General features: G+C 44.2%; 1 protein-coding gene across 1 annotated transcript in view; it reads left to right on the forward strand.

Moving 5' to 3' along the window:
* LOC117519437 (1-phosphatidylinositol 4,5-bisphosphate phosphodiesterase gamma-1-like) overlaps positions 1-26717 on the forward strand; it is a 77537-nt gene that overhangs the window by 35970 nt on the left and 14850 nt on the right. The window contains exons 20-25 of the mRNA XM_034180782.1: positions 286-363; positions 891-994; positions 1073-1169; positions 1244-1310; positions 3137-3303; positions 26550-26646. Of these exons, the coding sequence (XP_034036673.1) occupies positions 286-363; positions 891-994; positions 1073-1169; positions 1244-1310; positions 3137-3303; positions 26550-26646 (610 nt within the window). The remainder of the gene's footprint in view (positions 1-285; positions 364-890; positions 995-1072; positions 1170-1243; positions 1311-3136; positions 3304-26549; positions 26647-26717) is intronic.

Here is a 26717-nt window from a genome sequence, read left to right on the forward strand (position 1 = left end):
GACTGGAATTGCAAACGTTTCTCCATGTACAACTGGAGTTGTGTTAGACGGGGCATCTAGTGTAAAACGTGTGCCACATTCCAATGTGGATGTCTACTGGACCCGTTGTGGTGACCCTGAGCATCAGACCTCTCAACGTGAGATATTGCGCTGTCTGTCCATTGTGAGATTTGCTGTCAAAATTGTTAACATTGTTGAATGTGAGCTCCATGGTGAAGAAAAAAGTGATAGTCGTCACATTGGTATTAATTTGAGAAGAAACTGTCATTGCTGTTTGTCTTTCAGGAGTTGGACTACGGGGCTCTGTATGAAGTGCGAACTCCTCATTTCTATGTGGAGGCCAATAAGATGCCCACAGCACGGGTATGTGAGTGCATGAAGACACAGCCATTTTTGGATATATGCCAGTGGTTTTGTACTGAATTCTTTTTGTCAATTTTACACAACTGTAAGGTTTGCTTGTCAGGAGAATTTCTGTCTTTCCGGCAAACGTTTGTATCATAAAACTCAAGAACTGTAAAATTCTCAAAACTGAAATTTTTATTCAGTAATGCTGTAAGGTCAAAGCTCTGCTTGCAAAAAACAAAAACATGCATTTCTGGCATTTCTAATTGCCTTTTCTTACTGAATTTTGGGATTTTAAATAGGAAATGTACCAGAAGCCCTCAAGTGCTCACACCGGACACTAGATGGCGACAAAAGCAGCTCAATTGGGCAGCAAGCTCTCAACTGTTTATTCATTTGAAATGTTAACTTTTGGTGAAAATAATATGCATTGACGGCCAAAAATCAACTTACAGTTGTGTCCCTGTGCTTATGGGCAACTTACTTGTTTTTTACACCATCGGTGAATTATCAGGATTTAGACAAAGACTTGTGCTGCGTTTCAGTGCGTGGTCAAAGCTCTGTACGACTACCGTGCCCAGAGGGAGGATGAGTTGTGTTTCCCCAAACAGGCGCTCATCCTCAATGTGGACAAACAGGAGGGTGGCTGGTGAGTCAGTTGATAAAAAGGCAGACAAAAAGTTGACAGTGGCTGACTTGTCTGTAACTTCACATCATCTCCTTCCAGGTGGCGTGGGGATTATGGTGGAAAGAAACAGTTGTGGTTTCCTGCAAACTATGTGGAGGAGGTGCCCAGCTCTCCCACCAGAGAACTGGATGAAGCAGTAAGTCCAGACTTCTGTGTGACGCTTTTCCAGCGTTTATTGATTTATTTATTTTATGTTCTTTGCTCTCTCAGTCTACAGAGAACAGTCCTCTGGGAACATTCCTCAGGGGCTTCATCGACGTACCCACTTGTCATGTTGGTGAGTCTCAGAGATAACTTGAATCAGGAGGCAGAAAGACAAAAAATACAGTATCATTTTCAGCATTAAGCAACAAGAAAAACAGAAGAAATATTAAGGTGATCGCCGGCCACTAGCCCTAAGCTTATCTACAAGACACAGACTTTAGATAAAGTTGAGGCCGTGACACGCTCCGTTTCTTATTAAAATTAATTTAAAAGGGTGAAAAGCATAGAAACATACTGTGCCAGTATGCTAGCCATACGACAGGGAAAATAAGTGCGTCTTTAAGTCTGGACTTGAAAGTCTCTACAGAATCTGACTGTTTTATTGATGCAAGGAGATCGTTCCACAGAACAGGGGCACGATAAGAGAAAGCTCTGTGACCCGCAGACTTCTTATTCACCTTAGGGACACAAAGTAGTCCTTCACCCTGAGAACGCAGAGCCCAGGGCCAGTACGTAAGGTTTAATTAGGTCAGCTAGGTAGGGAGGTGCCAGTTCGTGAACAGTCTTATAGGCTAGTAGCAGAACCTTAAACCTGATCTCACTGGGACAGGAAGCCAGTGAAGAGATGCCAAAATTCTTACCAACATGCTTGTTTCTTTACTGTGCATATGGCAATTAAAGCTTTGAATCTTGAATGGATGTAATGTGGTCAAACTTTCTACTTTGTGTCAAAAGTCTGGCAGTAGCGTTTTGAACCAATTGGAGACCCTGAATGCTGGACTGTGGTAAACCAGAAAATAGAATATTGCAGTAGTCCAATCTAGAAGAGACAAATGCATGAATTAGGGTCTCAGCATCAGCCATAGACAGGATTGGACAAATCTTCGCTATATTTCGCAGGTGGAAGAAAGCAGTCCTCGTAATATCTCCAATGTGGAGGTCAAAGGACAACGTAGGATCAAAAATTACAACAGGGTTCCTCACTTTGTCAGTGTGATGTATGACACACGAGTTTAGGCTATGCGTCAGCTGGGCAAATTGATGCCGATGTCTCACTGGACCAAGAACCATCATTTCAGTCTTATCAGAGTTTAAAAGTAGGAAGTTGTTCAAACTGTTGTATCATGTGTGGGAGGGAAGAGAAATGATGTTGGGGTCATTATAAAGGAAGAGTATGTTAAGAGAGTGTTGGAGGTGACGTGGGTGACTGACAGGGTGATTCGTGTGAAGTTGGAAATTGAAGGGGTGGTGATGAATGTCATCAGTGCATATGCCCCACAGGTAGCTTGTGAGATGAAGGAGAAAGAAGATTTTTGGAGTGAGTTAAATGAGGTGGTGGAGAGACAACCCAAGCATGAAACAGTGGTGATAGGAGCGGACTTCAGTGGGCATGTTGGTGAAGGGAACAGAGATGATGAAAAAGTAAAGTCCCGTCCTTAGATATGATACTAAGTGTTATGTGTCCACAACCCAGCCCACAACACTAAGGACAGGAATGAGGTAGGGTTGACAAAAAGGATTGACATGGCTGTCGCAAATATTTACTTTATGAAAATGGAGGAGCACAGGGTGACATATAACAGTGATGCTGGATGACTGGACAACTACTGCAAAAATGAGGGAGACATCTAGGAAGGTACTGGGTTCCACATCTGGACAGAGGACAGAACAAGGAGACTTGGTGGTGGAATGAGGAAGGATAGGAAAGTATCAGGAGGAAGAGGTCAGTGAAAAAGAATCAGGATTGTTGGAGAGATGAAGTCTGTCTGCCAACTTTACATTTTCAGGTTGGAAATGATAAAACTGTTGAGTCTTCTTGACTGATGGTGATTAATTAATCCAAACTTTGTCTTCCTGTCTGTCATCCTCCTCCTGTCATTCTTTTGTCTTTCCCTGCAGTGGTGCATAAGGACGGGAAGAATTCCCGGCCCTTCGTAATGACAATCCACTCCCAGCACCTGTCCTCCCACCCAGTCCAGTCCCTGGACGTGTCAGCTGACACCCTGGAGGACCTGACCACCTGGGTCAACAAGATCCGAGAGGCTGCACAAAACGCAGATGCACGGGTCAGCGCCAAGCAGCTCAACACGTGCACATTTGAGTTTTCCTTTGGGGGCAGTGTTCATTTTGACAACATATTTTGGTTTAATTTTAGTCACAGTTTAATAAAATGTCATTTAGTTTTTGCCATAATTTCATCATCTGAATTGTTTTAGTTGCACATCGGAATGCCCTGGACTAATTATTATGTATTACGTTCCCCCGAATGGCCACACCTCGGAATACTTCAATAAAATGTCTAATTTCATCACAAATAAAAATAAATCACAAATACCTGACCCGTTGCTAGATCTGTTCCACCTTGTGTGCAACTCTTGTACTGCAAACTCTTAAATTGATGTCATTGTCATGCAACTACTACCAGTGCACACTGATGACATCATCACAGGTAAGATGTGGAAGCAATGAGAAAAAAGTTGTGAAAACTTGTTCGTTTTTTCTTTTTACAATGTGTTGGGGACATGAAATTTATTTAATTTGGGGTGGGTGTTTTATCAACTTTAATTAAAAAAAGTAGGGTGGACTTTTTATTAACTTTACTTAAAAAAAAAATAATTTTGATCAACTCTAATAAAAAAATTAATTTAGGATAGGTCTTTGATCAACTTTAAAAAATTATGTATAAAATTTGGGGTGGGCATTTGATCAACTTTAATAAAAATGTATTTAATTTAGGATGGGCCTTTGATCAACTTAAAAAAAAATTATAAAAATTTGGGGTGGGTATTTGATCAACTTTAATAAAAATATTTAATTTAGGATGGGCCTTTGATTAACTTAAAAAAAATATATAAAAATTTGGGTTGGCATTTGATCAACTTTAATAAAAATGTATTTAATTTAGGATGGGCCTTTGATCAACTTTTAAAAAATTATAAAAATTTGGCTTGGCATTTGATCAACTTTAATAAAAAGGTATTTAATTTAGGATGGGCCTTTGATCAACCTTAAAAAAATTATAAAATTTGGGTTGGCATTTGATCAACTTTAATAGTAAGTCCCTTCGGCTGCTCCCTTGTTTGCACTCGGGGTCGCCACAGCAAATCCAAGGTGGATCTGCATGTTGAATTGGCACAGGTTTTACGCCGGACGCCCTTCCTGACGCAACTCCACATTACATAGAGAAATGTGGCAGGGGTGGGATTTGAACCCGGAGCCTTCTGAACTGTAACCAAGTGCATTAACCACTTGGCCACCAAAAAATGTAATTTATGATGGCATTTTATCAACTTTAATTTAAAAAGTATTTAATATAGGGTGGAAGTTTTATCAACTTAATTTTTTTTATTTAATATTAGGTGGACATTTAATCAACTTGAATAAAAAAGTTTTAATTTAGCAGTGACATTTAACCAACTTTCATTAAAAAGGGCGTGGATGATACTTGGATGGGGTGGGGGCGGGCCATTCCAATGTGAAGATATAGTAAATATTATAAGGTTTTAGTCAAACAGATCTCAGTTTACTAAAATCTTATGACCAAAATATGCTGTCAAAATTAACAGTGTTCAGGAGGAAAAATTCCAATCTCATGCTGAAATAGTTGATTGACATTAAAATTGTAAACAGTTATTTTCATATGATTTTAACAGCTCCAGTCTGACATTGTTTTTCAACCACAATTGTTTTAAGTTGCAATAATGCAGTGGTGGGCACACTTCCGATAATTATCGAAGATAAAGTTTTCATTATTGTATTATCTTTTCAGATAACTTTGAAAACCATTATCGGACTAATTATCTTCCGATGAATTTTGTCCGATAATCTTTAGACCGTTAACTTGGTAAACAAAGGTGAACACGTGCAGTTCTACCCTCTGCAAACAGTCGAGAGCTGTTTCTATAAGAAACCATTCTATCCTCTGCAGGCAAAGGAGAACTGGTCACCAAAAAGAAAGAAACATTTCTTTTAACACCATACTGATATGCGGCCAATATCACCCAAGTCATCCAGAGGTATACATTTTTAACTTATGGTTCAAATTTTAACCAAACTTATTTCGGAAAAGTTATGTAAATTAATGTCACTTCTGAAGTTTTATAAAGTGAAAATATCAGATATATGTTTTAGTTTTAAAGTAATTCGCTAATTTTTAAGGTTTTAGTGTGGGTAGGATAGGGTAATTTCAGTACGGTAATCTCAGTACATTCACGACAGGAGAATGCATTTGAGACACTCTGATCAGGACAACAGCATTAAACTCTAGTGCCTAAAACTCTCGTGAATATATTCTCTGGGTTTGTAGATGTTGTTTTTGTGTTTGCTTTTATTAAATTCCACGCATCATAAACGTAGCAAGTAGCAACACAGATTATCTGGAATTTTGTTTTGGCAAGTTTTCAAGGTCTCTACTGCCATCTACTGGCCAGTAGTGTTCATGGCAGTGCTCAGACTCAAGCTGGGCAGACACTGTACCACAGAACCACACGATGTAAAAGTTCAGAGCACCCGATTTATGTTCTCACACACATTGTACGTTCAGAAACCACACGTCGGACTCGACGTAAACGTAAACAGAAGCTTTTTTTTTCAAAATTAATTTACAAAAACTCTCGATGGGAGACATCAAAGTTTAAAACAAAACAAAACAAAAAACAACATTACAAGACAGCTCTGCGGTGTTTGCACAGGCACAAGAATATCAAACAGGTTTGATTTTCATCTGACCGTACAATCGGCGATTAGGAGGTGGTCATGAGATGTTAAACGCAGCTTGTTATTCCATGTATACTAAACGATGCAGGACGCACGATTAACCTGAAACTAGGTGCGATCCAAAAACAATTTTCACATGAGGGTGATTCTTTAACTACGGGCACTATTGGCCTTGTAAATGTAATTTCCACCACACCATTGCCTTACACTATAAAGCGCCTTGGGGCAACTGTTTGTTGTGATTTGGCGCTATACGAGGTCTATCAGAAAAGTGTGCTACCTTTTTATTTTTTAAAAAAACTATATGAATTTGAATGACATGCGATTACACCAATCATGCTTGAACCCTCGTGCGCATGCATGAGTTTTTTCACGCATGTTGGTGACGTCATTTCCCTGTGGGCAGGCCTTGAGTGAGATGTGGTCCCGCCCTCTTGGCTGAATTCCTTTGTTTCACACGCTGCTCGAGACGGCGCGCGTTGCTTTATCAAAATTTTTTCTGGACCTGTGAGGAATATCCAAGTGGACACTATTCGAGAAATTAAGCTGGTTGTCGGTGAAAAGTTTAACGGCTGATGAGAGATTATGGGGTGTTTCTGTCGCTGTAAGGACTTCCCACAGAGCGGGACGTCGCGCAGCGCTTCCAGGCGCCGTCGTCGGCCTGTTTCGACCTGAAAACATCCTAATTTAAGGCTTAATTCACCCAGGACGTCGTGAGAGAACAGAGAAGATTCAGAAGAGGCCGTCATGAGGACTTTATGCAGACATTCCACTGTTTAAGGACATTTTTTAATGAAAGACGTGCGCGCAAACGACTCGGCGAATCTGTGTGCGCCGCGACAGGAAAAACACCTCCGTGTTGAAAACCATTTGTAAAATTCAGGCGGCTTTTGGTGGCTTTCAACAAGTGAGTAACTGAGAAATTGTTTAACAGCTTGGGCATGTTCCAACTTGCCCGTTAAGGTTTCCAATGGAGGTGTTTTTCCTGTCGCGACCCCCCGCGGTCGGGTCCGGCCCGACATGCGAATCTGCCCGCACGTTCTTTCATTACAAAATGTCCGTTAACAATGGAATGTCCAAATAAACTCCTCATGCCGACTTCTTCTGAAAGTTCTCTGTTCTCTGACGACTTCCTGGGTCAACAGAGCCTGAAATGTGGAAGTTTTCAACTTGAAACGGCGAGACGCTGCCGCCTCGAAGCGCAGATCGCCGTCAGGCACCGTGGGCCGTCCTTAAAGCGACACTACCAGACCAAAATCTCTCATCAGCCGTTAAAATGTTTACCGAAAACCAGCTGAATTTATCGAATGGTGTCCACTCAGTTATGCCTTACAGTTTTGAAAAAAGTTTGATCAAACAAAGCTGCAGTCTCTGAGCCATTCCTAAACAATGAAAAAATCGACGAGAGGGTGGGTGACTCCTCACTCAAAGACTGTCCACAGGCGAATGACGTAACCGACAGGCGTGAAAAAACTCCCGCATGCCCACGAGGGTTCAAGCATGTCTGATGTAATCACACGTGATTCAAATCCATATGGTTTTTGAAAAAATAATAAGGTCGGATACTTTTCTAATAGACCTCGTATACATGTGAGAGAGAAAACTGACCCACCTTTCGTCAAAAAAGTGACAGCTGCCAATCAAAATCGGCCACGTCACTAAGCCCCGCCCCCTCTATGACGTCATAGCCAATCAGAATCGATGACGTCACTATGTCCCGCCCCTAAGCCCCTCCCCTAGTCCCGCCTCCAAGCCCCGCCCCTTATGACGTCACAGCCAATCATAATCGATGACGTCATTATGCCCGCCCCTAAGCCCCGCCCCTGATCCCGCCTCCGAGCCCCCGCCCCTTATGACGTCACAGCCAATCAGAGTCGATGACGTCAGTATGCCCCGCCCCTAAGCCCCGCCCCCAGCTCCTCCCCTAGTTCCGCCCCTGGCTCCTCCCCTAGCCCCACCCCCAAGCTCCTCCCCTAACCCCGGCCAAGCACCGCCTCCAAGCCATACCTCCCCTCCCACCCAGGGTCTAATATTTTAATGTCATTTTATTTCATGAATTAAAGAACGATTAAAAATACCTAGATCTTTTTAATGTATTAAAGAATTAACTAATTCTGAAATAATTAAACATAAATCACTGTCTATTATTTAATGACCCTTTAATATCTTTAATTCTTAAATTATTACGTTTCCTTTTCTGTTTTTTAATTCGTAAATTAAAGAAGGGGAACAAATACCCGTCTCTCTCGGCTGTAAGTCTTTGCAGCAAGACGGTCAAATACCCACGCATAGAGCCGCTCGCGGAAACATGACCCTGTGTGTGTGTGTGTGTGTGTGTGTGTGTGTGTGTGTGTGTGTGTGTGTGTGTGTGTGTGTGTGTGTGTGTGTGTGTGTGTGTGTGTGTGTGGCGGGACACCCGCTGAGCGGAGATGCTGCCCCGAGGTGATGAACCCGAAGAACAATAAACAATGCTCCTTATCACTCACGCCAGATGATGTTTTCTTTTAAGATATTAGCCGATCGATCATGGGGCGCGGGACACCCGCTGAGCGGAGATGCTGCCCCGAGCCCGAACAATAAACAATGCTCCTTATCACTTACGTCCCTGGGAACGAGTCAGCGAGCATTTCCACTACGACCGGTGAAGAGTGAAGATGCCTGGACCCCCAGCTATGGGTATAAAATAGAATAAATTTGCGGAAAAAATCCTGGAAAACCATGTTGTTTAATTAAGTTTTCTTGTCTTCGAGCAGAGTGCGAAAACCGCATCAGCTTTCAGGGTAAGTGATTTAAGTAATCTGTTTTGATAGAAATGAGTGTTTTTAAATGATGCACGCCGTCTGAAACTGTTTTTTTTTTTTTTTTTTAGACAAAACCACGCAGACGGTCCAGAGCGCGTTCGGACCCGTCCTCGGTAATATATTTGAAATAGTACAGAATATCCGCTTGCGAGGGTGATGCTTTGTATTCATTTATTTATGTTAATTCTAGAAATCAAGTCAGAGCCCCCTGAAGAAGTTCGAAGGCTGGAAGCCCCGACTTCACCACGCAGATGTAAGTACAGCGATCGAGATTAAATCACGATTAAAACTCTGGAATAACCCGATTTTTTCTGTCACAGCCCATGGAGAAGCGGGTCAGTGGGAGAGACCCGTAAAACGATCCGCGGATGTACACGGTAAGGAGTCGGAGTTTATGTATTTATTTATTTTAAATATTTAATAACTAACGATTTTCTCTTTTTTCAGCACGCGGTGGAGGGAGACCGTCTATTTTCCACAGAGACGCAAGGCTCGAAGATATTCTGAGCTGGGATTAACCTCATCACGCAACTTTCTTGAAAATGTGTAGTCTGTTTTTATTTTTTTATTTTTCTCTTATTCCGATGGAACGGGAGAATTCATTTTGAAGAGGTATATTAACTGAATTTCTTGAGGTAGATTCTTCCTGCTACAGATTTTAAAAGATGGAAGGAGAGAATTCACATCGGGAAAATAACTTCGGACGTGTATTGGATTTAAACGCTTCAATAATCGACTCAGCGGGGAGCGCTCCTGGAGCAGATGGTCCATTACCCGAGGCGTTAAATTCGCCGCCTCAAAATAACATCGAGTCCGGAGAGAGACTTTTAAGCCGTGTTCGTTTAACACCGTTAAATGAGGCTCTTAACAATTTAGCGGCTGAACGAGAATCGGAAGAAATTAACCCCTACATCATTTCTGCGATTAACGCTATAAATTCGACGGTCCAGTCTGATACTGAAGAGCCCCCTGACCCCCCGCACACCTCACCTCCAGACGAGTCCGGTCCCGCGGCGTTGAACCAGGTACGTCTGACTCCGTTAAATAACGCCGTAAACCTCCTCGCGTGTGAAGTTAATCCTCACGTCCAATCCGCGGTGGATGAATTAAATCAAATGCCTAACGACGCTCGCGCTTTTTCACCTTTAAGAAGTCCCTCCCCGCGCAATGCGCGCGGAGAAGAGATTTTAAACAGAGCTCGTTTAACCCCGATAAACGCGGCGATCTCTGTTTTGATGGAAGACGGAGATGATGCACGACCGGGACCCAGCCGACACTCTCCCATGACGGGTGGTGGGGCTGCTAACGTCATCAGGAGACCTGCTTTTAACAATATCGAAATCAGGCTGCCTCTCAATTTCCAGCGCGCCGACGAAATTCCCGACTACGCGGAATTTTACCGTAACGTCGTTGGGGCTCTTCATAACTCGGTCGAAAAGGCTTTAACACACGCCAGGGCCGGGGACTTTATCCAAATGGAGATTCGTGGGGACTCAGTCTACAACGAGGCCGCTTTGATCAGCTCATATAACGACGCTGGCGATGTGACGGGCTTCCAAAATCTGTTAGAACGATTGATACAATCAAATTCCAACGTTTTAGCCGACGAGTCTCTGGAATTAGTGGTTCAAGTCATCCGCAACCAGAACGGCGCGGGGAAGCGCAGAATAGATGACCTCCTCCATCACGAGGTTCTGAGGAAAAAATCCAAATGCCTTAATATCGTGTATAATCCTGACAACAGTTTATGTTTCGCGATAAACCTCGTTCAGTTATTGAATCCTCATCTGAGTACGCACGAGGCGGAGCAGCGCGGACTGGCGTTACAAAATAGCGTCGGATTAACGGAAGCTACGCCGGTATCTTTAGAGCAGGTGGGAAAATTTGAAAACGCTCTGGGTTGTAAAATTGTGGTGTTTTTCAGAGCCGAAGGGGAGAGAAAGCTGACAAAATTCCAGACAGGAATACCGGCGCAGCAGAAAACTCTTTTCGTTTTTCTGTTTAATAATCATTTTTACGGAATCATCGATTTAAAGAGATTTTTGGGAGTGAAATATGTATGTAAGTTTTGCTTTGAGGGGTACAATAACCACGCCTCCCATAATTGTCCGTCATATTGTAAAATTTGTGAATCCACGCAGTGTTATGAGAAAAATAACCCTGTATTCTGCAGCGAATGTAACAAGGAGTGTCGCTCTCCCACCTGTTACAGCCTGCATAAACAGCCGAAGTATCGTCCTTCCGCCGGTAAGTTCGTTAATGTGTGTGATAACAGAAAAAAATGCTCTCGATGTAAACGTGAGTATTACATAGCGTTTTCTAAAAACAGCGCTCCGCACGTGTGTAAGCAGAAGAGGTGTCATATATGCGGCGAGGCTCTCCAGGAGCCGAGCGAGGGTCACCTCTGCTATATGACCCCGCTCAAAGCTGAAGAGACGCATTCAGAGAAATATGTTTTTTATGATTTTGAAACGTATGTCGATAATAACGGGGAACACGTACCGTTTACGTCAGCGCTGTAACAAAGACGGGTGATTTTTGGAGCGCATGGGGGACAGACTGCGTAGCCCGCTTCTTTAAACATTTTAGAACGAGAAAATTCAAAGAATACGTGTTCATCGCTCACAACTCAAAAGGTTTTGACGGCTATTTGCTTCTAAAGTATTTAGTCCAGCAGGGCGTAACCCCCGCTGTGATTATGACCGGGAGTAAACTATTACTCATGACAGACGCCGCCTTTAAACAGAAATATATAGATTCGTTATCTTTCCTTACAATGCGCTTATCTCAGATGCCTAAAGCCCTGGGGATCCGGCTGAAAGACGAAATCATCCGCAAAGGTTACTTTCCGCACCTGTTCAGTTCAGAAAAAAATCTGAACTATGTCGGTCCGTACCCTGACTCAGCGGCTTACGGGGTCGCAAATATGTCAGAGGGAGAAAGAGAGGAATTTAACGCGTGGTACGTGCGGAAAAAAAAACGCAATTTTCGATTTTAAAGCCGAGGCCGTTATGTATTGTGATAACGACACAAAAATCTTGGCTGCAGCCTGCTCCAAATTTATGTCTGAATTCATCGCTGAAACACTCGTGGATCCTTTTACCTGCGTTACAATCGCCTCGGCGTGTATGAAAGTCTTCCAAACTAACTTTCTTGCTCCAAAAACGCTGGCGATCCCCTCCGCCGACAATTATAGAACGAGGCATAAAAAATATTCGGACGTGGCCGTGCAATGGTTAGAATGGGTTGCTGAGACGCAAAACATTATCATCGATCATGCTCTAAACAGGGGCGAGAAAAAAATAGGAGGTTATTATGTTGATGGGTATGCTCAGATTGACGGCCGGATAAAAGTGTGGGAGTTTCTCGGATGTTTTTACCACGGGTGTGCAAGGTGTTTTACACAGCATGAAATAAACCCTCTCACAAACACCTCATTTGGAGAGCTCCACGCAGCGTGTCAGAAAAAAATAGCCTTTCTGCGGGCTATGCCGGGCGTCACCCTCAACGTAATTTGGGAGCATCAATGGCTTGAAATGAGGCTGAGGGATGAGAGCGTTCGGTGTTTCCTCGCCCACAGGGGGTTACCGCCGCCCCTCGAACCTCGCGACGCTTTATACGGCGGTCGGACTTGCGCGGCCCGTCTGAGGTACACGGCTGAGCAAGATGAGACGGTCTATTACGTCGACGTGACCTCGCTGTATCCTTACGTTAACGTAAATTTCACATATCCCACGGGGCATCCGGAAATTATAGAGAGAAATTTCAGAGACCCCAGGACTTATTTCGGGCTCATCAAAGCCATCGTGTACCCGCCCCAGGGGCTAAAATTCCCCGTCCTCCCACACAGAACTCCTCACGGTAAACTGGTGTTTACTCTGTGTCGCACCTGCGCTGATGAAAATAATCAAGCTGCAGCGTGCACACACAGTCAGCAGCAGAGAGCTCTGTCTGGGACTTGGACGACCCCGGAATTCCACAAAGCTCTGGATACAGGCTATGCTGTAGCTAAGATTTTTGAAGTCTGGCATTTTGAGGAAAAAAGTGATAAAATCTTTGAGGGGTACATAAACACCTTCTTAAAACACAAGCAGGAAGCCTCTGGTTTCCCTCCCGAATTTGATAAAGACTCCGAGAGCAGAGAAAAATACATCACGGACTACTGGCTGAATCAGAAGATTCGTTTAGACCCAGAAAAAATCAGTCACAATCCGGCAAAACGTCAGATGGCTAAGATCTGCCTCAACTCCTTCTGGGGGAAATTCGCCCAGAGGGCAAATCTGACGCAGACCGCGCTCGTTAAAAATGCTGACGATCTGTTCAGGTATCTGTTTTCTGAAGAGTACGAGGTCACATATCTAACATTCCTCAGCAGTCAGGCGGCTATGGTTCAATGGAGGTACGGCCCGCGGCACGTCAGCCGACCGGGTAAAACCGTCAATATTTTCATCGCGGCGTTTACAACGGCGTACGCGCGTTTGACCTTGTACGGTTTTATGGAGGCTGTGGCAAATCCTGACAGGATTCTGTATTATGATACCGATAGCCTGATTTACGTTTGTAGGCGGGGTGAAACCCCGCTGCCTACCGGTAATTATCTGGGGCAGCTCACCGACGAGTTGAACGGCGACGTCATCACAGAGTTTGCAGCGGCGGGACCTAAAAGTTACACATATAAAACCGCACGAGGTAAAACGGTCATGCGTGTGAAGGGGATCACTCAAACCCACGAAAGCTGTCAGAAAATAAACTTTGACAGCGTCAAAGATCTGGTCGAGGGTTATATAAAAGATCCCGCCCTCGCTGCATCTATCATAACGCCGCAGCAGGGAATTAAACGTCATAAAAGCAGTTTCAGTTTGACAAACGTGTCATTTCAAAAATCCTTCAGGGTGGTGTATGACAAGCGGCGTCTTTTAAAGGACGGGGAAACCGAACCGTTCGGATTTTGAAACATGTCTCACTCTGGAAATACGGTGGAGATTGACCCCAGACTTCAGCTCCCATTCTCCTGTCTCATCGTTGGACCGAGTGGTTCGGGAAAGACTGTGTTTGTGAAAACATTGCTGGAAAATTGTAGCCACGCTATGAGACATGTGCCTGACAACATTGTATGGCTGTATACGTCTGAACAACCTCTGTATTCTGAACTGAAGAATAAAAATATTAAATTTGTAAGAGGACTCCCTGACTCATTTCTGGACGACAGCCTTTTCCCTGAAGGTCAGAGCCATCTGGTTATTTTGGACGATCTCATCTTTCAAGCAACGGATCATCCTGAAGTTGTAAGAATTTTCACCCAGTACAGACATCACCGGAATATGAGCGTCATCATGATCACACAGAACGTGTTTCATAAAGGGAAATACAGTCGAACCATCAGTTTGAATTGTAATTATATGGTGCTGTTTAAAAATCCCAGAGACAAGTTACAGATGAACATTCTGGCTCAGCAAATGTTTCCCGGCAGAAAACAATTTTTTTGGAGGCACTTGATGATGCTACGAGCGTACCTTACGGGTATTTATTACTGGATTGCACGCAGGAGTGTCCAGATCAGTTCAGACTGAGATCGGGATTACTCCCGCACGAGTGGCCCACAGTTTATTTACAGAAAGATAAACGGATATGAGCTCTCTTTTAAAAAGGAACGCCCCCGCTCTTAAAGCGCTAATCAGAGCCGGGGCGAGGGAGCGTCACCACAGCCTGAAGACCTGCAGGGCGGAGCTTCTGAAAACTTTATCCGAGATCGCTTTGAATATATTAAAGGGGAATATCGCCTTGAGCGACTCTCAATTCCGGGCCTTGAAAAAACGAAAAAGAGTTTTACGTCTTCTGGCCGACAGAAAAACCAGTTATAAAAGAAGCGGGGAGCGCTGATTCAGACGGGCGGCTTTCTCCTGCCTCTGCTCGCCGCGGCCCTGCCCGTTATAACGAGTCTAATAGTACCCAGAGGATAATGGCGTTCAAAGCGGCGCAAAAGATGTTTTTACTCACTCCACAGCAGATGCTTCAACTCAGTCATTCCGTTCCGCCGAGCGGAAATAACATCAGACAAACGGCGGAAAATGATTTAGACTCGCGAATGCGTGGTATACTGGAAGAACGTACTCACTCTCCTTATGAAAAAATTAAAAAGTATGAGGCTCTGCTGCAGCGCTATTTAACCCTGATCAAGCAGGGGGAACTCGAATCACGCGTTTCACCCCCGCAAGAGACTCGCGTCGCTAAGCAACCTGAGGAGGAGGGGGTGGAGGAGGAGGAGGAGGAGGATGAGACTGTCACAGAGGTCCTGAAGAATATCCCCTCCAGAGAGCGTAGAAACGCTGAATATATTATGAGGAAATTATCGAAGGGTGATACGCGCTGGAGTCCGTCGGGGGAATTTATTTACAAGGGGAAAGTCGTGAGGGGGTCTCACGCCATAGATCTTATGAAACATCTCGGATCCTCGTTCAAGAAATCAAGCCCTCCTACAGGCTGGGTGAAGTTCCTCAATATTTTACAGGAGCGGAACATCCCGGTGGCGTGCGTATCAAACCCGCAAGCCCGCGAGCAGCTTCAGAAGCTTAAAAAAGGCCGGAGCAGCTCGCCGGATGAATCCCTTCTTTTAACCGATTCGCCGGCCAGGAAGAAACTTAAGAAAAAAAAAGACTTCCAACGCTGGGAAGGTTTCTCACCATAAAAGGAGGGTATCGAATTAAAACTGACTGGATATTATGATCAAGATTCTTTAAATACATCGCAGTCAGTCACGTTTTTGTATATTGTTACTAATAAAACACAGACTGAAACTCATCTCCGGCCTTCATCACTTTTATTCGGTATACGGTTTAAAAAACAACTTTCAACACTTCTCTACTTAATAACAACGATGCAAAAACATTAAAGGTATGATCGGGTGTGCATTTTCTACACATTCGGAACATTTTTCACAAAAAACACATAAAAAAAAATCAAAGGTCAAAGGTCAAAGCTTCTTTCTACGTTTAAAAACGGGGGTTTACATCATGCAAACGCGATAAAACTTTAAAGGTATGATCGGAAGGCCGCTCTCACACATCCACCCCGTTTCAGGCAAAAAAAAACACATACAAAAAATTTAGGATCAAAGATTAACACTTCTTTCTGTACTTAATAACAATGTTTTAAAGCGTGCAAACGCGATAAAACTTTAAAGGTATGTTCGGAAGGCCGCTCTCACACATCCACCCCGTTTTCAGGCGAAAAAAAACACATAAAAAAAATCAAAGGTCAAAGGTCAAGCTTCTTTCTACGTTTAAAAACGGGGGTTTACATTATGCAAACGCGTTAAAACTTTAAAGGTATGTTCGGAAGGCCGCTCTCACACATCCACCCCGTTTTCAGGCGAAAAAAAACACATACAAAAAATCAAAGGTCAAAGGTCAAAGCTTCTTTCTACGTTAAAAACGGAGGCTTACATTATGCAAACGCGTTAAAACTTTAAAGGTATGATCGGAAGGCCGCTCTCACACATCCACCCCGTTTTCAGGCAAAAAAAAACACATACAAAAAATCAAAGGTCAAAGGTCAAAGCTTCTTTCTACGTTTAAAAACGGAGGTTTACATTATGCAAACGCGTTAAAACTTTAAAGGTATGATCGGAAGGCCGCTCTCACACATCCACCCCGTTTTCAGGCGAAAAAAAACACATACAAAAAATCAAAGGTCAAAGGTCAAAGCTTCTTTCTACGTTTAAAAACGGGGGTTTACATTATGCAAACGCGTTAAAACTTTAAAGGTATGATCGGAAGGCCGCTCTCACACATCCACCCCGTTTTCAGGCGAAAAAAAACACATACAAAAATCAAAGGTCAAAGGTCAAGGCTTCTTTCTACATTTAAAAAACGGGGGTTTAAATTTTCCAAACGCAATAAAACTTTAAAGGTATGATCGGGAGAGCGTTCTAAGACGGGGGTTACATTTTCACACGGAAAAACATAAAAAAATAGGAACGCCGGTTAACACAAGCCGTGACAATATTTAAACTCATGCAGAGGCCCTGCTAGCTGGTTACAGGAGGTATTGCAGCTTTTCTTAAGGCAATAACGATATCTTTTCACAAAATCAGAAACCAAATCATCGTTCGCGATAGTATTTTCGGAGTATAAAGACACCACGTCCCGGTACGACTTCCCACTGGCTCTGTTATACAGATAATACACGCAGTGTTGTCCGCATACGTCGGATAACTCGTGCTGAAGCTGCTTGTTGTGATACAGAATGTTTTTAACATCTGGGAGATTCTCCAGATATTGCAGGATGCTTTTAGGGTAGTAATCAAAGTCAGGGCTGAGGCCGAACGAGTCAAAAAATGTGGCTCGACCATTTTTTTCAACGGTGAGCGCTAACCAGTGTTCTCCCGGTAAATGTCTAGGGTGGGTGTTTACAATGAAATATACGGGAGGGCCCGGCTTGATCCGGAATAACTCGTCAGACGCAAAAACACCGGCAAACAGGTCTCCTATTAAGCCCCTCATAACTGCGTCCAATTCCAGGGTGTTCATCAGTAAAAATCCACAAGGACCTGTCGCTTGGAATTAATCTCCAGGAGAGAATCATAACACGCGTACACTATCAGCGTGGTGGTATGCGGAGTCGCGACTCTGAATCTCATTTCAAGTCGCAGGGTGCCTGTGGAGACGGGGCTCAGAGCGCCGCTGTCCTCCTCCGGGTTTAAATTGAAGACGTACAGCGCGTAGCCGCGCGCAAAATCCTCCCGGTCTATACAGAGAGGCTGGTCTTTGAGGTGTCGTCCGGTCGCGGTGTAGAGATTGTAAAACTCCCTGACAGAGAGTTCGTTGTTAAATTCAGGCTGGAAAGCTTTAGCCGGCAGCTGTCTCCCGTTTTGACTGAGTGCGAGGTACTCCAGGTCATAGTGTGCAAATTCAAACGGGGACAGATCTCTTCTCCCCACTGAATGCATTGTGATTCACCATACCCAGAACCACATATTTGGGCATGGTTCCTAAAAACAGGTTCTCCTGGTTGCATATCCTGGAATGGCTGGGGATCACGTAAGTCTTAACGTTGATTCGTGATAACGGGTACACGGCGTTCCCTTTCATGAGAGCCGCGGAGTGGCCCAATCTCACTGCAGGGGATACGGTGACTTTCTTAACGAATAGGGATGCGCCCAGAATTTCAGCTTGAAAGTGGAGGCCGCCAGCCCCATCAGGCAGAAAGCATCGCTGGCTCGAATTAATTTAACTCTTAGATCAATGTTATTCAGAAGAAGCCTCTCGCAGAAAATATGTCCGCGTGCAGCGGACCCTGAACTTGAAATTCACGCGATTCGGCGCTAAAGCGCGCTCTGCTCACGAGGCCTTTATTCGGGCCCGCGTCATCCACAGCGGTCGAATTGTGCTGACCCGGGGTGTCCTTGTAAAACAAACCGCCCGTGAACTGCGATTTCAATGAAGCGGGGGAAAAGTTCAGCAGCGTCTCAATCATTGCCCTGTACGGGTGCGTCGCGCTGGACTGGGAAATCAGCCGGTCACCCAGAGTCACGTCGACTTGTGAGAAAATCGTATTGAGAGGATAATTTATGACGCCCACGCGGGCGTCATTAGCCAGGTCAGTCCCGTCGGCGTTTGTAATTTTCATTCGCAGATAAAGCAGCGTATTATTGAGGTCTAAATACCTCTCACCGTCTCCGGGGATAAAAAACTCGATAGGGCCCATGTCCGTCAGGGCTGATAACGGGCTGACTTCAACGTATTGGCTTTGCTCGATGGACAGCTGGGTCCCGGGGACGGCGAATAAATCCAATTCGCTCATGGTGCATTCGGGGGAATTATTTCGCAAAAGAGACATTGTTTAAGAGAAAATATCCCCGGACAACCTCCTCTTCTTATGCTTCCTTCGAACTGTTCTGCTTTTTCCGGGGGTCTTTCGCTTTTTAACTGTTTTGACCCGTTTCCCCGGGGGGCGTTTCCGGGGCCTTCTTGAGAGCACCATGATCCCGGACCCCCGCTGCTGCTCGGGCTCCTGACTCCGTCCGGCCCTCTCAACAACGCGGCTCACTACGTCGGAAGCGATGCTTCGGGCTGCGTTTTTCAGGTGAGGTTTGGCGATCGTGTATCCTTGTTTAATCAGCGGCGACACAAATTTGAACAGTTTCGAAAATATGTTCCCGAGCCCGCGCCCGTACATAACAGGAGCGCCGTGGAAGCCGTGAAGGCCATTCCCGACTTGATTTTCATAGTAAGGCACAAATCTATAAATGTCGGCTTTGTGCGCTGCCCCAGCCATTTTTTTTTTATCCCGCCGGTTTAAAATGTAATGTCACAACCACTTTACCGTATCTGAAATCCACCGTTTGATCTTGATCGCTTTTGATTTCGATGCGTATTGTCTCAATATGTCTTTTGGAGACCGGGATGTAATAAGCGGGGTTGAATTTCTTTGTAATTATTTCCCCGAAACGACCTCCAATTTCGAACGCTCGGAGGAGAGGAGCAAAAGCGTCACCCACCGCCTGAGGCTGTACAACGTCTGTATAACAGAACAGGTGATACATCCCTGCTTTTATATCGGGGTAGCGGGGACAGCTCGTGACCCCGGGTCCGCATCTCAGCCATTGATTAGGGTGCATCCCCAGCATGTACGCCGTCGGGGCTTCAAAATATACCTGGCTGGTACCGTCTCCTTCCCACAGAAACTTTTTCTGGATATCGTCATATTTTAAAGTCAGATTCGGATCTATAGTCTTCAAACGAGGGTTTATCAGCCCTGCAATAACCTCAAAGTTATCATAATATCCCGTGTCAAAATATCGCGAGTGAACGGCGAGTTTGTTCTTGCCCGTAATTTTCATCACCTGGAACGTACAGGAAGGCTTTTCCGGGATATTTAACCAGGTGTGCGGATAACAAATTTCCGTCAGCGCCACATCCCAGTCACCCTCTAGATCCAGGTGTCGAGCCAAGTCCACCTGGTAGCATGAAATTGTGTTGTCCGGGAATACTTTTAGGCTGGCGTTGAAGGCAGAGTCATATAAAATCCGTGTTTCAGATCCCGATCCATTTCTCATATGTCGGTTGAAGATGGAAGTTCTCATATTTATACGGCCATCAGCTGGTCCGCGGGAACCCAGGAGTTAAATTTCTCGGGCCAATTTTTCCATCTGACAAATACAAATTTCTTTCCCTTGGTAAAACGTTCACGAATAATTTCTTGAACCTGATACGGTCTGTCTTTTGCTATTTTAACCTTCTGCAATTCCGGTTCATAGAATGAGCCTTCAATGATCTCACCGTCATAATCTTTCAATTTATAAACGGGCGGCGTACGTTGTATACATTCTGACACCGTGAACATTTCATCCGTAAAACTTTGTTCATATTTTTTATCAAAAACTCCCCTGAGCTTGGAGACCCTGACTATATCTCCGACCTTATATTTACACTTCACAGGCCTCCTGCGTAGGGTGGATGCCCCATACAAATTTTGAAACACTTGATCGACATTTCGATCATTAACCTCATTCGGCCTCATCTTAATGCTTTTATGATAACTCTCGTTATAAGCCGTGAGTAAAGACGGTAGGACGTCGATGTATCTTCTCGTGTTTTTAGCAGTAAAATATCTCCACATTCTCGTCTTTAGCGTGCGATTAAACCTCTCGACAACCGAGGCTTTCAGATCACTTGCGGTGGCAAAATGTAGAATCCGGTGTTTTTTCATTAAATCCTTGAACGATTTGTTAAAAAACTCTTTCCCGGCATCAGTCTGCATCTTCAGAGGCACCCCGCTCTGCTTTAAGAGTGAGGCAAAGGCCTGTGAGACTTCGCGCCCTTGCTTTGACTTCAGAGGTCTGGCATACGCTTTTTTTGAGAAGATATCGATAACGGTCAGCAGGTACTTGTACCCGTCGTTAAAATCTGATAACCCCTGCATGTCGCATAAATCCGCCTGAAATTGGTTAAGCGGGTTTGTGACAAATACTCTATTTCTTGGAAAATGCGTCCTGGCAGGTTTGTGTAATGTGTATGCATCTTCCCCCGACAGGAAATCTCTGATATGCTTCATACGAATTTTAGAGCTGTGTTGATCATGCAGAGCCCTGCGTAAACGCTCCGGCCCTCCAAAACTCCCCGGATTTACCGGACTATAATATACATCCTTCATTAAACCCTCATCACCCATCTTTTAAGACGGATCTCTTCAGAATGATGAACCGGATAGTCCTTTTGCATTTTTATATGTTTTAGCGACCATAAATATTAGTCTTTTGTTTTAAATTGAACTCTGATTCAGCACCGCGGAGAGCGCTCACAGAGCAGCCTCGAGCTTTTAATAAGACCGTGTTAAAACCCCTCATTAATTCATACGAGCACCTTTTTTTCCACCAAAACCTCGTTTGTATGACTCTGTCTTGCAATATGAAGCGCCTTGAGGCAACTGTTTTGTTGTGGTTTTGGCACTATATAAATTTGATTTGTAAAACATTTCACCCTTTTTCAACAATATTATAGGAAAGAACACAGGCCGTATAAGGTTTAGAATATATGCTTTATTACATTCATTAAAGTCACGCACAGAGAAAAAAGCAATTGTTCATGTTTATTAAACACAACATGTGTGAAGGAAAAAAGTATACGTTTTAAATAGGAGCTCTTGGAAACGTTAAATTGAACTCTGATTCAGCACCGCGGAGAGCGCTCACAGAGCAGCCTCGAGCTTTTAATGAGACCGTGTTAAAACCCCTCATTAATTCATACGAGCACCTTTTTTCCACCAAAACCTCGTTTGTATGACTCTGTCTTGCAATATGAAAAACATTTCACCCTTTTTCAACAATATTATAGGAAAGAACACAGGCCGTATAAGGTTTAGAATATGTGCTTTATTACATTCATTAAAGTCACACACAGAGAAAAAAGCAATTGTTCATGTTTATTAAACACAGCATACGTGAAGGAAAAAAGCATACGTTCACGTACAAAACTGGAAAACTCTCAGTAATACATCTCCCCCGCATTTACGGTTTATTTCAGTATTCAGCTGTAAAAGTGTAGGAACAATCTCCCCTCTGGACACCCCCATCTGTTTCACCCGGCACGCTATCACATCCACAAACAGAGTGTATAATGTAAGCAGATGCATCGTATTACACCGTGTAAAATCGTCAGTGGTCAAAACAGAGATTTTCAGTAATACGTTGTACAGAGATTTTTCAGATGAATGGAGAGCCGCGCTGTAGATATGATCTGTCCAGACTCCGGGCCCGGGGCGACGTCTGATAACGTCGAAAACCCTCTCCATAGCGCATAAAGGCGGGGCGTCTGGGATCTCCAGCCTGCGAATGACTACCCGCTCCAGCTTATACGAGAGTCCACGTATAATATAAACTTCCCGCAAGCTTTGAAAGAGAATCATCACACAATTACCCATGACTGTAAAACAATATAATGATATTTAAAAAAAAAAAAAAAAAAAAAAAAAAAAAAAAAAAAACAGGTTTTTCTTCAGTCGTCTGGGTTATAGACGGCTACCATCCCCTCCAGGTCGAGATCTGCGTCTTCACCGAAACATGTGTACAGTTCGTTGATCTTTGCTTCAAAAGTATCAGTGTATTTCAGCTCAGTGAGGATGTTTTCTACCACCCCCTGAACCCTCGCAGCCGATGGGTTGAGGAAGCGCTGGGCTAGGAGCTTTACCACAGCCGGGATGAAGGTCGGTCTCCAGAGTCTCACCATTAATCTCTCAAAATGTCCGGTAAAGAAATATTCATTTAACGGGTCCAGGCACTCGTGCTGGCGCTGGCTGGGGTGATCGATCTCACACCCGTAACAGAGTTTTTGTCTGTAACTTTTGATCACAGCCAAAAGTAAGTGTGCCACGCCGACTTTCACCGTTTTCAGGAATTCCTCTGACAGGAACCCGTCAGGCCGGTCAGATGCGAAAGATGTGGCGTATTTCTCAGCCGGCTCGAGGTCTTGTACCTCCCGCGGACTCGCGGCCTCCGTGACAGCGGGAAGAGACCCCACGCCTCCCGGGCTGGAAAGCGCGTGAGAAGGATGGATCTCGCCCCAGACCGCCTCGAGCTGAACTCCCCACGGGCTCTCGTACCCACCGCGGGTCCGTGAAGCCTGGCTCAGGGAGGGCCGGTCTCTTCCACAGTCGAGCGCGCAGTCACAAGCGATGTCGTCGGCCGCTGCAATGGGAGAGGTTGAGGAGCTCATGCTGGTTCGTCGTCCGATGCTTGAATGAGATGTGGTCCCCTGGTTTTTATAGAAATCCCCGTGCATGCGGGGAGGAGCTACGTCAGAGTTTTTTTTATTTTTTTTATTTTTTTTTATTTTATTTTTTATTTTATTTTTTTATTTTTTTTTTTAAGTAAAAAGAGGGGCCAAGTTTTTTCGGACTTCGATAACGTCCCTCCAGGCCAGGCACCTTGTAAAGAGGCCCGTAATCCTGTCGTTGCAGGTGTTGAACATCTCATGCCAGCTCTCAGCCGCAGCTGTGACGCTTCTGACGTGGCCGCTGGCACTAACCCGCTCCAACTTAATTTCACCCTCAGAGACAGTGTCAGGAGGTCCACGCTGGAATATCACCCTATAGCGAGGCCCCTGGGCGCTGAGCCAGGTGAGTTGGAAGCGTGTTTTCTTCTTTTCCGGCGTCCGATCTCCTGGAGGTTCAGGGTTGACCGTGTCGCGAATCATCGAGCCCGCCGCCGCGGAGAAGACACCCCAATCGGCGGAAGTAAGCGCCACCCGTGGGGTTCCTCGAGTGGCAGTCTCACCCTCGGCCAGAGTGAAGAAACTTACTTGGGCATAATACGGGTCGAACGTGTAAGTTAAACGTTCGTGCCCCTCCAGGCTGTACGTCAGATCTTCCTCCGGTATCGGCTGGCTCAGACGGCTGACGTACATTCTCGCTTTTTTTGGGGCAAGCGAGCCTTCTGTTGTCATGGTGATGTTAACCGGGGTCTCGCAGATGTAGCGGAGGATCGGAGTTCGTCTCGCCATGGTGAATGCTGTATGTCACTCTATCGTCGAAAGGGGATTTTTAAACCCTTCTTCGTCCGCGGGGCGTAATTCCTTACCTTTTGCTCTAAAAACACCGTTTGGCGTAAGTGATAAGGAGCATTGTTTATTGTTCGGGCTCGGGGCAGCATCTCCGCTCAGCGGGTGTCCCGCGCCCCATGATCGATCGGCTAATATCTTAAAAGAAAACATCATCTGGCGTGAGTGATAAGGAGCATTGTTTATTGTTCTTCGGGTTCATCACCTCGGGGCAGCATCTCCGCTCAGCGGGTGTCCCGCCACACACACACACACACACACACACACACACACACACACACACACACACACACACACACACACACACACACACACACACACACACACACACACACAGGGTCATGTTTCCGCGAGCGGCTCTATGCGTGGGTATTTGACCGTCTTGCTGCAAAGACTTACAGCCGAGAGAGACGGGTATTTGTTCCCCTTCTTTAATTTACGAATTAAAAAACAGAAAAGGAAACGTAATAATTTAAGAATTAAAGATATTAAAGGGTCATTAAATAATAGACAGTGATTTATGTTTAATTATTTCAGAATTAGTTAATTCTTTAATACATTAAAAAGATCTAGGTATTTTTAATCGTTCTTTAATTCATGAAATAAAATGACATTAAAATATTAGACCCTGGGTGGGAGGGGAGGTATGGCTTGGAGGCGGTGCTTGGCCGGGGTTAGGGGAGGAGCTTGGGGGTGGGGCTAGGGGAGGAGCCAGGGGCGGAACTAGGGGAGGAGCTGGGGGCGGGGCTTAGGGGCGGGGCATACTGACGTCATCGACTCTGATTGGATGTGACGTCATAAGGGGCGGGGGCTCGGAGGCGGGATCAGGGGCGGGGCTTAGGGGCGGGGCATAATGACGTCATCGATTATGATTGGCTGTGACGTCATAAGGGGCGGGGCTTGGAGGCGGGACTAGGGGAGGGGCTTAGGGGCGGGACATAGTGACGTCATCGATTCTGATTGGCTATGACGTCATAGAGGGGGCGGGGCTTAGTGACGTGGCCGATTTTGATTGGCAGCTGTCACTTTTTTGACGAAAGGTGGGTCAGTTTTCTCTCTCATGTGCTCTGATGTCACTGTTTATCTCCATAGAAACTACCCAAACAATCTTTCATACAAACTGTTTAAAGGGACAGTGTTGTGGTGGAAATTATGGCAATAGTGTGGGACAACTACATTTTGTTTAAAAAAAATCACAACAGTTGTATGACATTGAATACCCAAATTATGTTTTGATTATTTTACTGATATTTTATTCAGAGATATTTTAAAACATTAGAAAAAACGTTTCTTTACCATTCATTTTTATCATTGAAGATCAAACGTCCCCTTACCAAAAAATAGTACTGATAAGTATATAAAAAGTAAACTAGAAGTATACTTGAAACATACTTGCATATACTACTTTTTGGTAAGGGTCTGGGTGTGGGACAAGCACAAAACGGCAATATTTGCATATAATGATGCTGAAAAAAGGTGAAAAAGTCATCATAGACTACTAGAACAAATTTCTTAACACACTTTCATTGTAAAGATAACTATAAAAGTGTGAAATTTCCCCTTTTTTCTGTTTTTCATACAATATGATCAAAGGACATAATAAGTGCCCGTAGTCTAAGAATCACCCATGAATGAAAAATCAGGTAGTAAAAGGGCCAAAACTCGCACTGGCACCAGTAGTTGGCAGTGTTCTATTTGACACCGGTTATATCAGTTATCTAATTCCAACTTGGCTTTTTTTTTTTTTTTTAAATGACTTTTTTTTTTTGTACAAATAAAAAAACGGAATATTTTACAAAAGCACATTTATCTGTAAACACCAACACATGACACACGTCACATTAACGTGTTGGTTTACATAGAATTAATCAACCAATCAGGGTAGCGGAGGCACATTTTACCCAGAATGCCATCTGTCTGTGTTTGTTACAAAACTATATAACTATATATCTTAACTTTGTACAAATGACAGAATTGACAATAATGGAGTTATACTATCAGTATTCATTTTATTTATACACCAAACCATAACTCAGCACTGCTTTATTTTCCAAGACCTCGGCCTGACGGCAGCACTGTGATTGGTTAGAGTTGAGCTTTGTGGCTCTTCTCAGTTGCGTTTGTGCTGGAAGCCATGTAGTAAACTGGAGCTTCCAGCAGGGGGCAGGACGCTGAAAGACAGAAGTGCTGACTCATTGTTTGGGTCTGTTGTTGCTTTTGATGCTTCCAGAAGCGATCCTGGTGTTAAAACTCAAAAAAAGCTTGTTAGTAGTTGCAACTATACCAGAGACAATGCTGGAAGTTATCGGTTATCTGTAACTTCCGATACATTTTTGGGTGGTTTATCGTTTTATCTTTATCAAAGATAACTTTTCAGTTATCTGATTATCTGTTATCAAAGTTAATTTTTTGGTTATCTGTGCCCACCACTGCAATAATGCAACAACCAACTAGTTAAATCTTGCTTTAATTTTCCAAAATTAGAAGTGATGCAGTTTGAATTCATTTTTAAACTGTTCTACACAAATGGTATGGCTTTAATTGATCGTATAAAAGACAATTGATAACGATTGGTTTTTCAATAAGTTTGGTCCTAAACCAGCTGTTGAACTGCTTCTAAACAGTCCTTAGCTTTACTAAATGTGTTATTTTTAGAACTCTTAAAGCCATAATGACTCATTTCTAGCCTGTTGTTATGGAGGTGATGAGGTGATGCTGTGGCTGTGGTCTCCATGGTAACAGATGCAGGAGGAGAAGCAGATGGAGAGGAGGAAGAAGATTGCTGTGGAGCTGTCAGATCTGGTGGTTTACTGTCGACCCGTCCCTTTCAACGAGGACAGTAAGGACTCAGCAGCACTCTCGTCTCTACTCCACCGCCCCCCCACCCACCCCGCCAACAGTTTAAACAAC

The sequence above is a fragment of the Thalassophryne amazonica genome, chromosome 10 (assembly GCF_902500255.1).
Source record: "Thalassophryne amazonica chromosome 10, fThaAma1.1, whole genome shotgun sequence".
NCBI lineage: Eukaryota > Metazoa > Chordata > Actinopteri > Batrachoidiformes > Batrachoididae > Thalassophryne > Thalassophryne amazonica.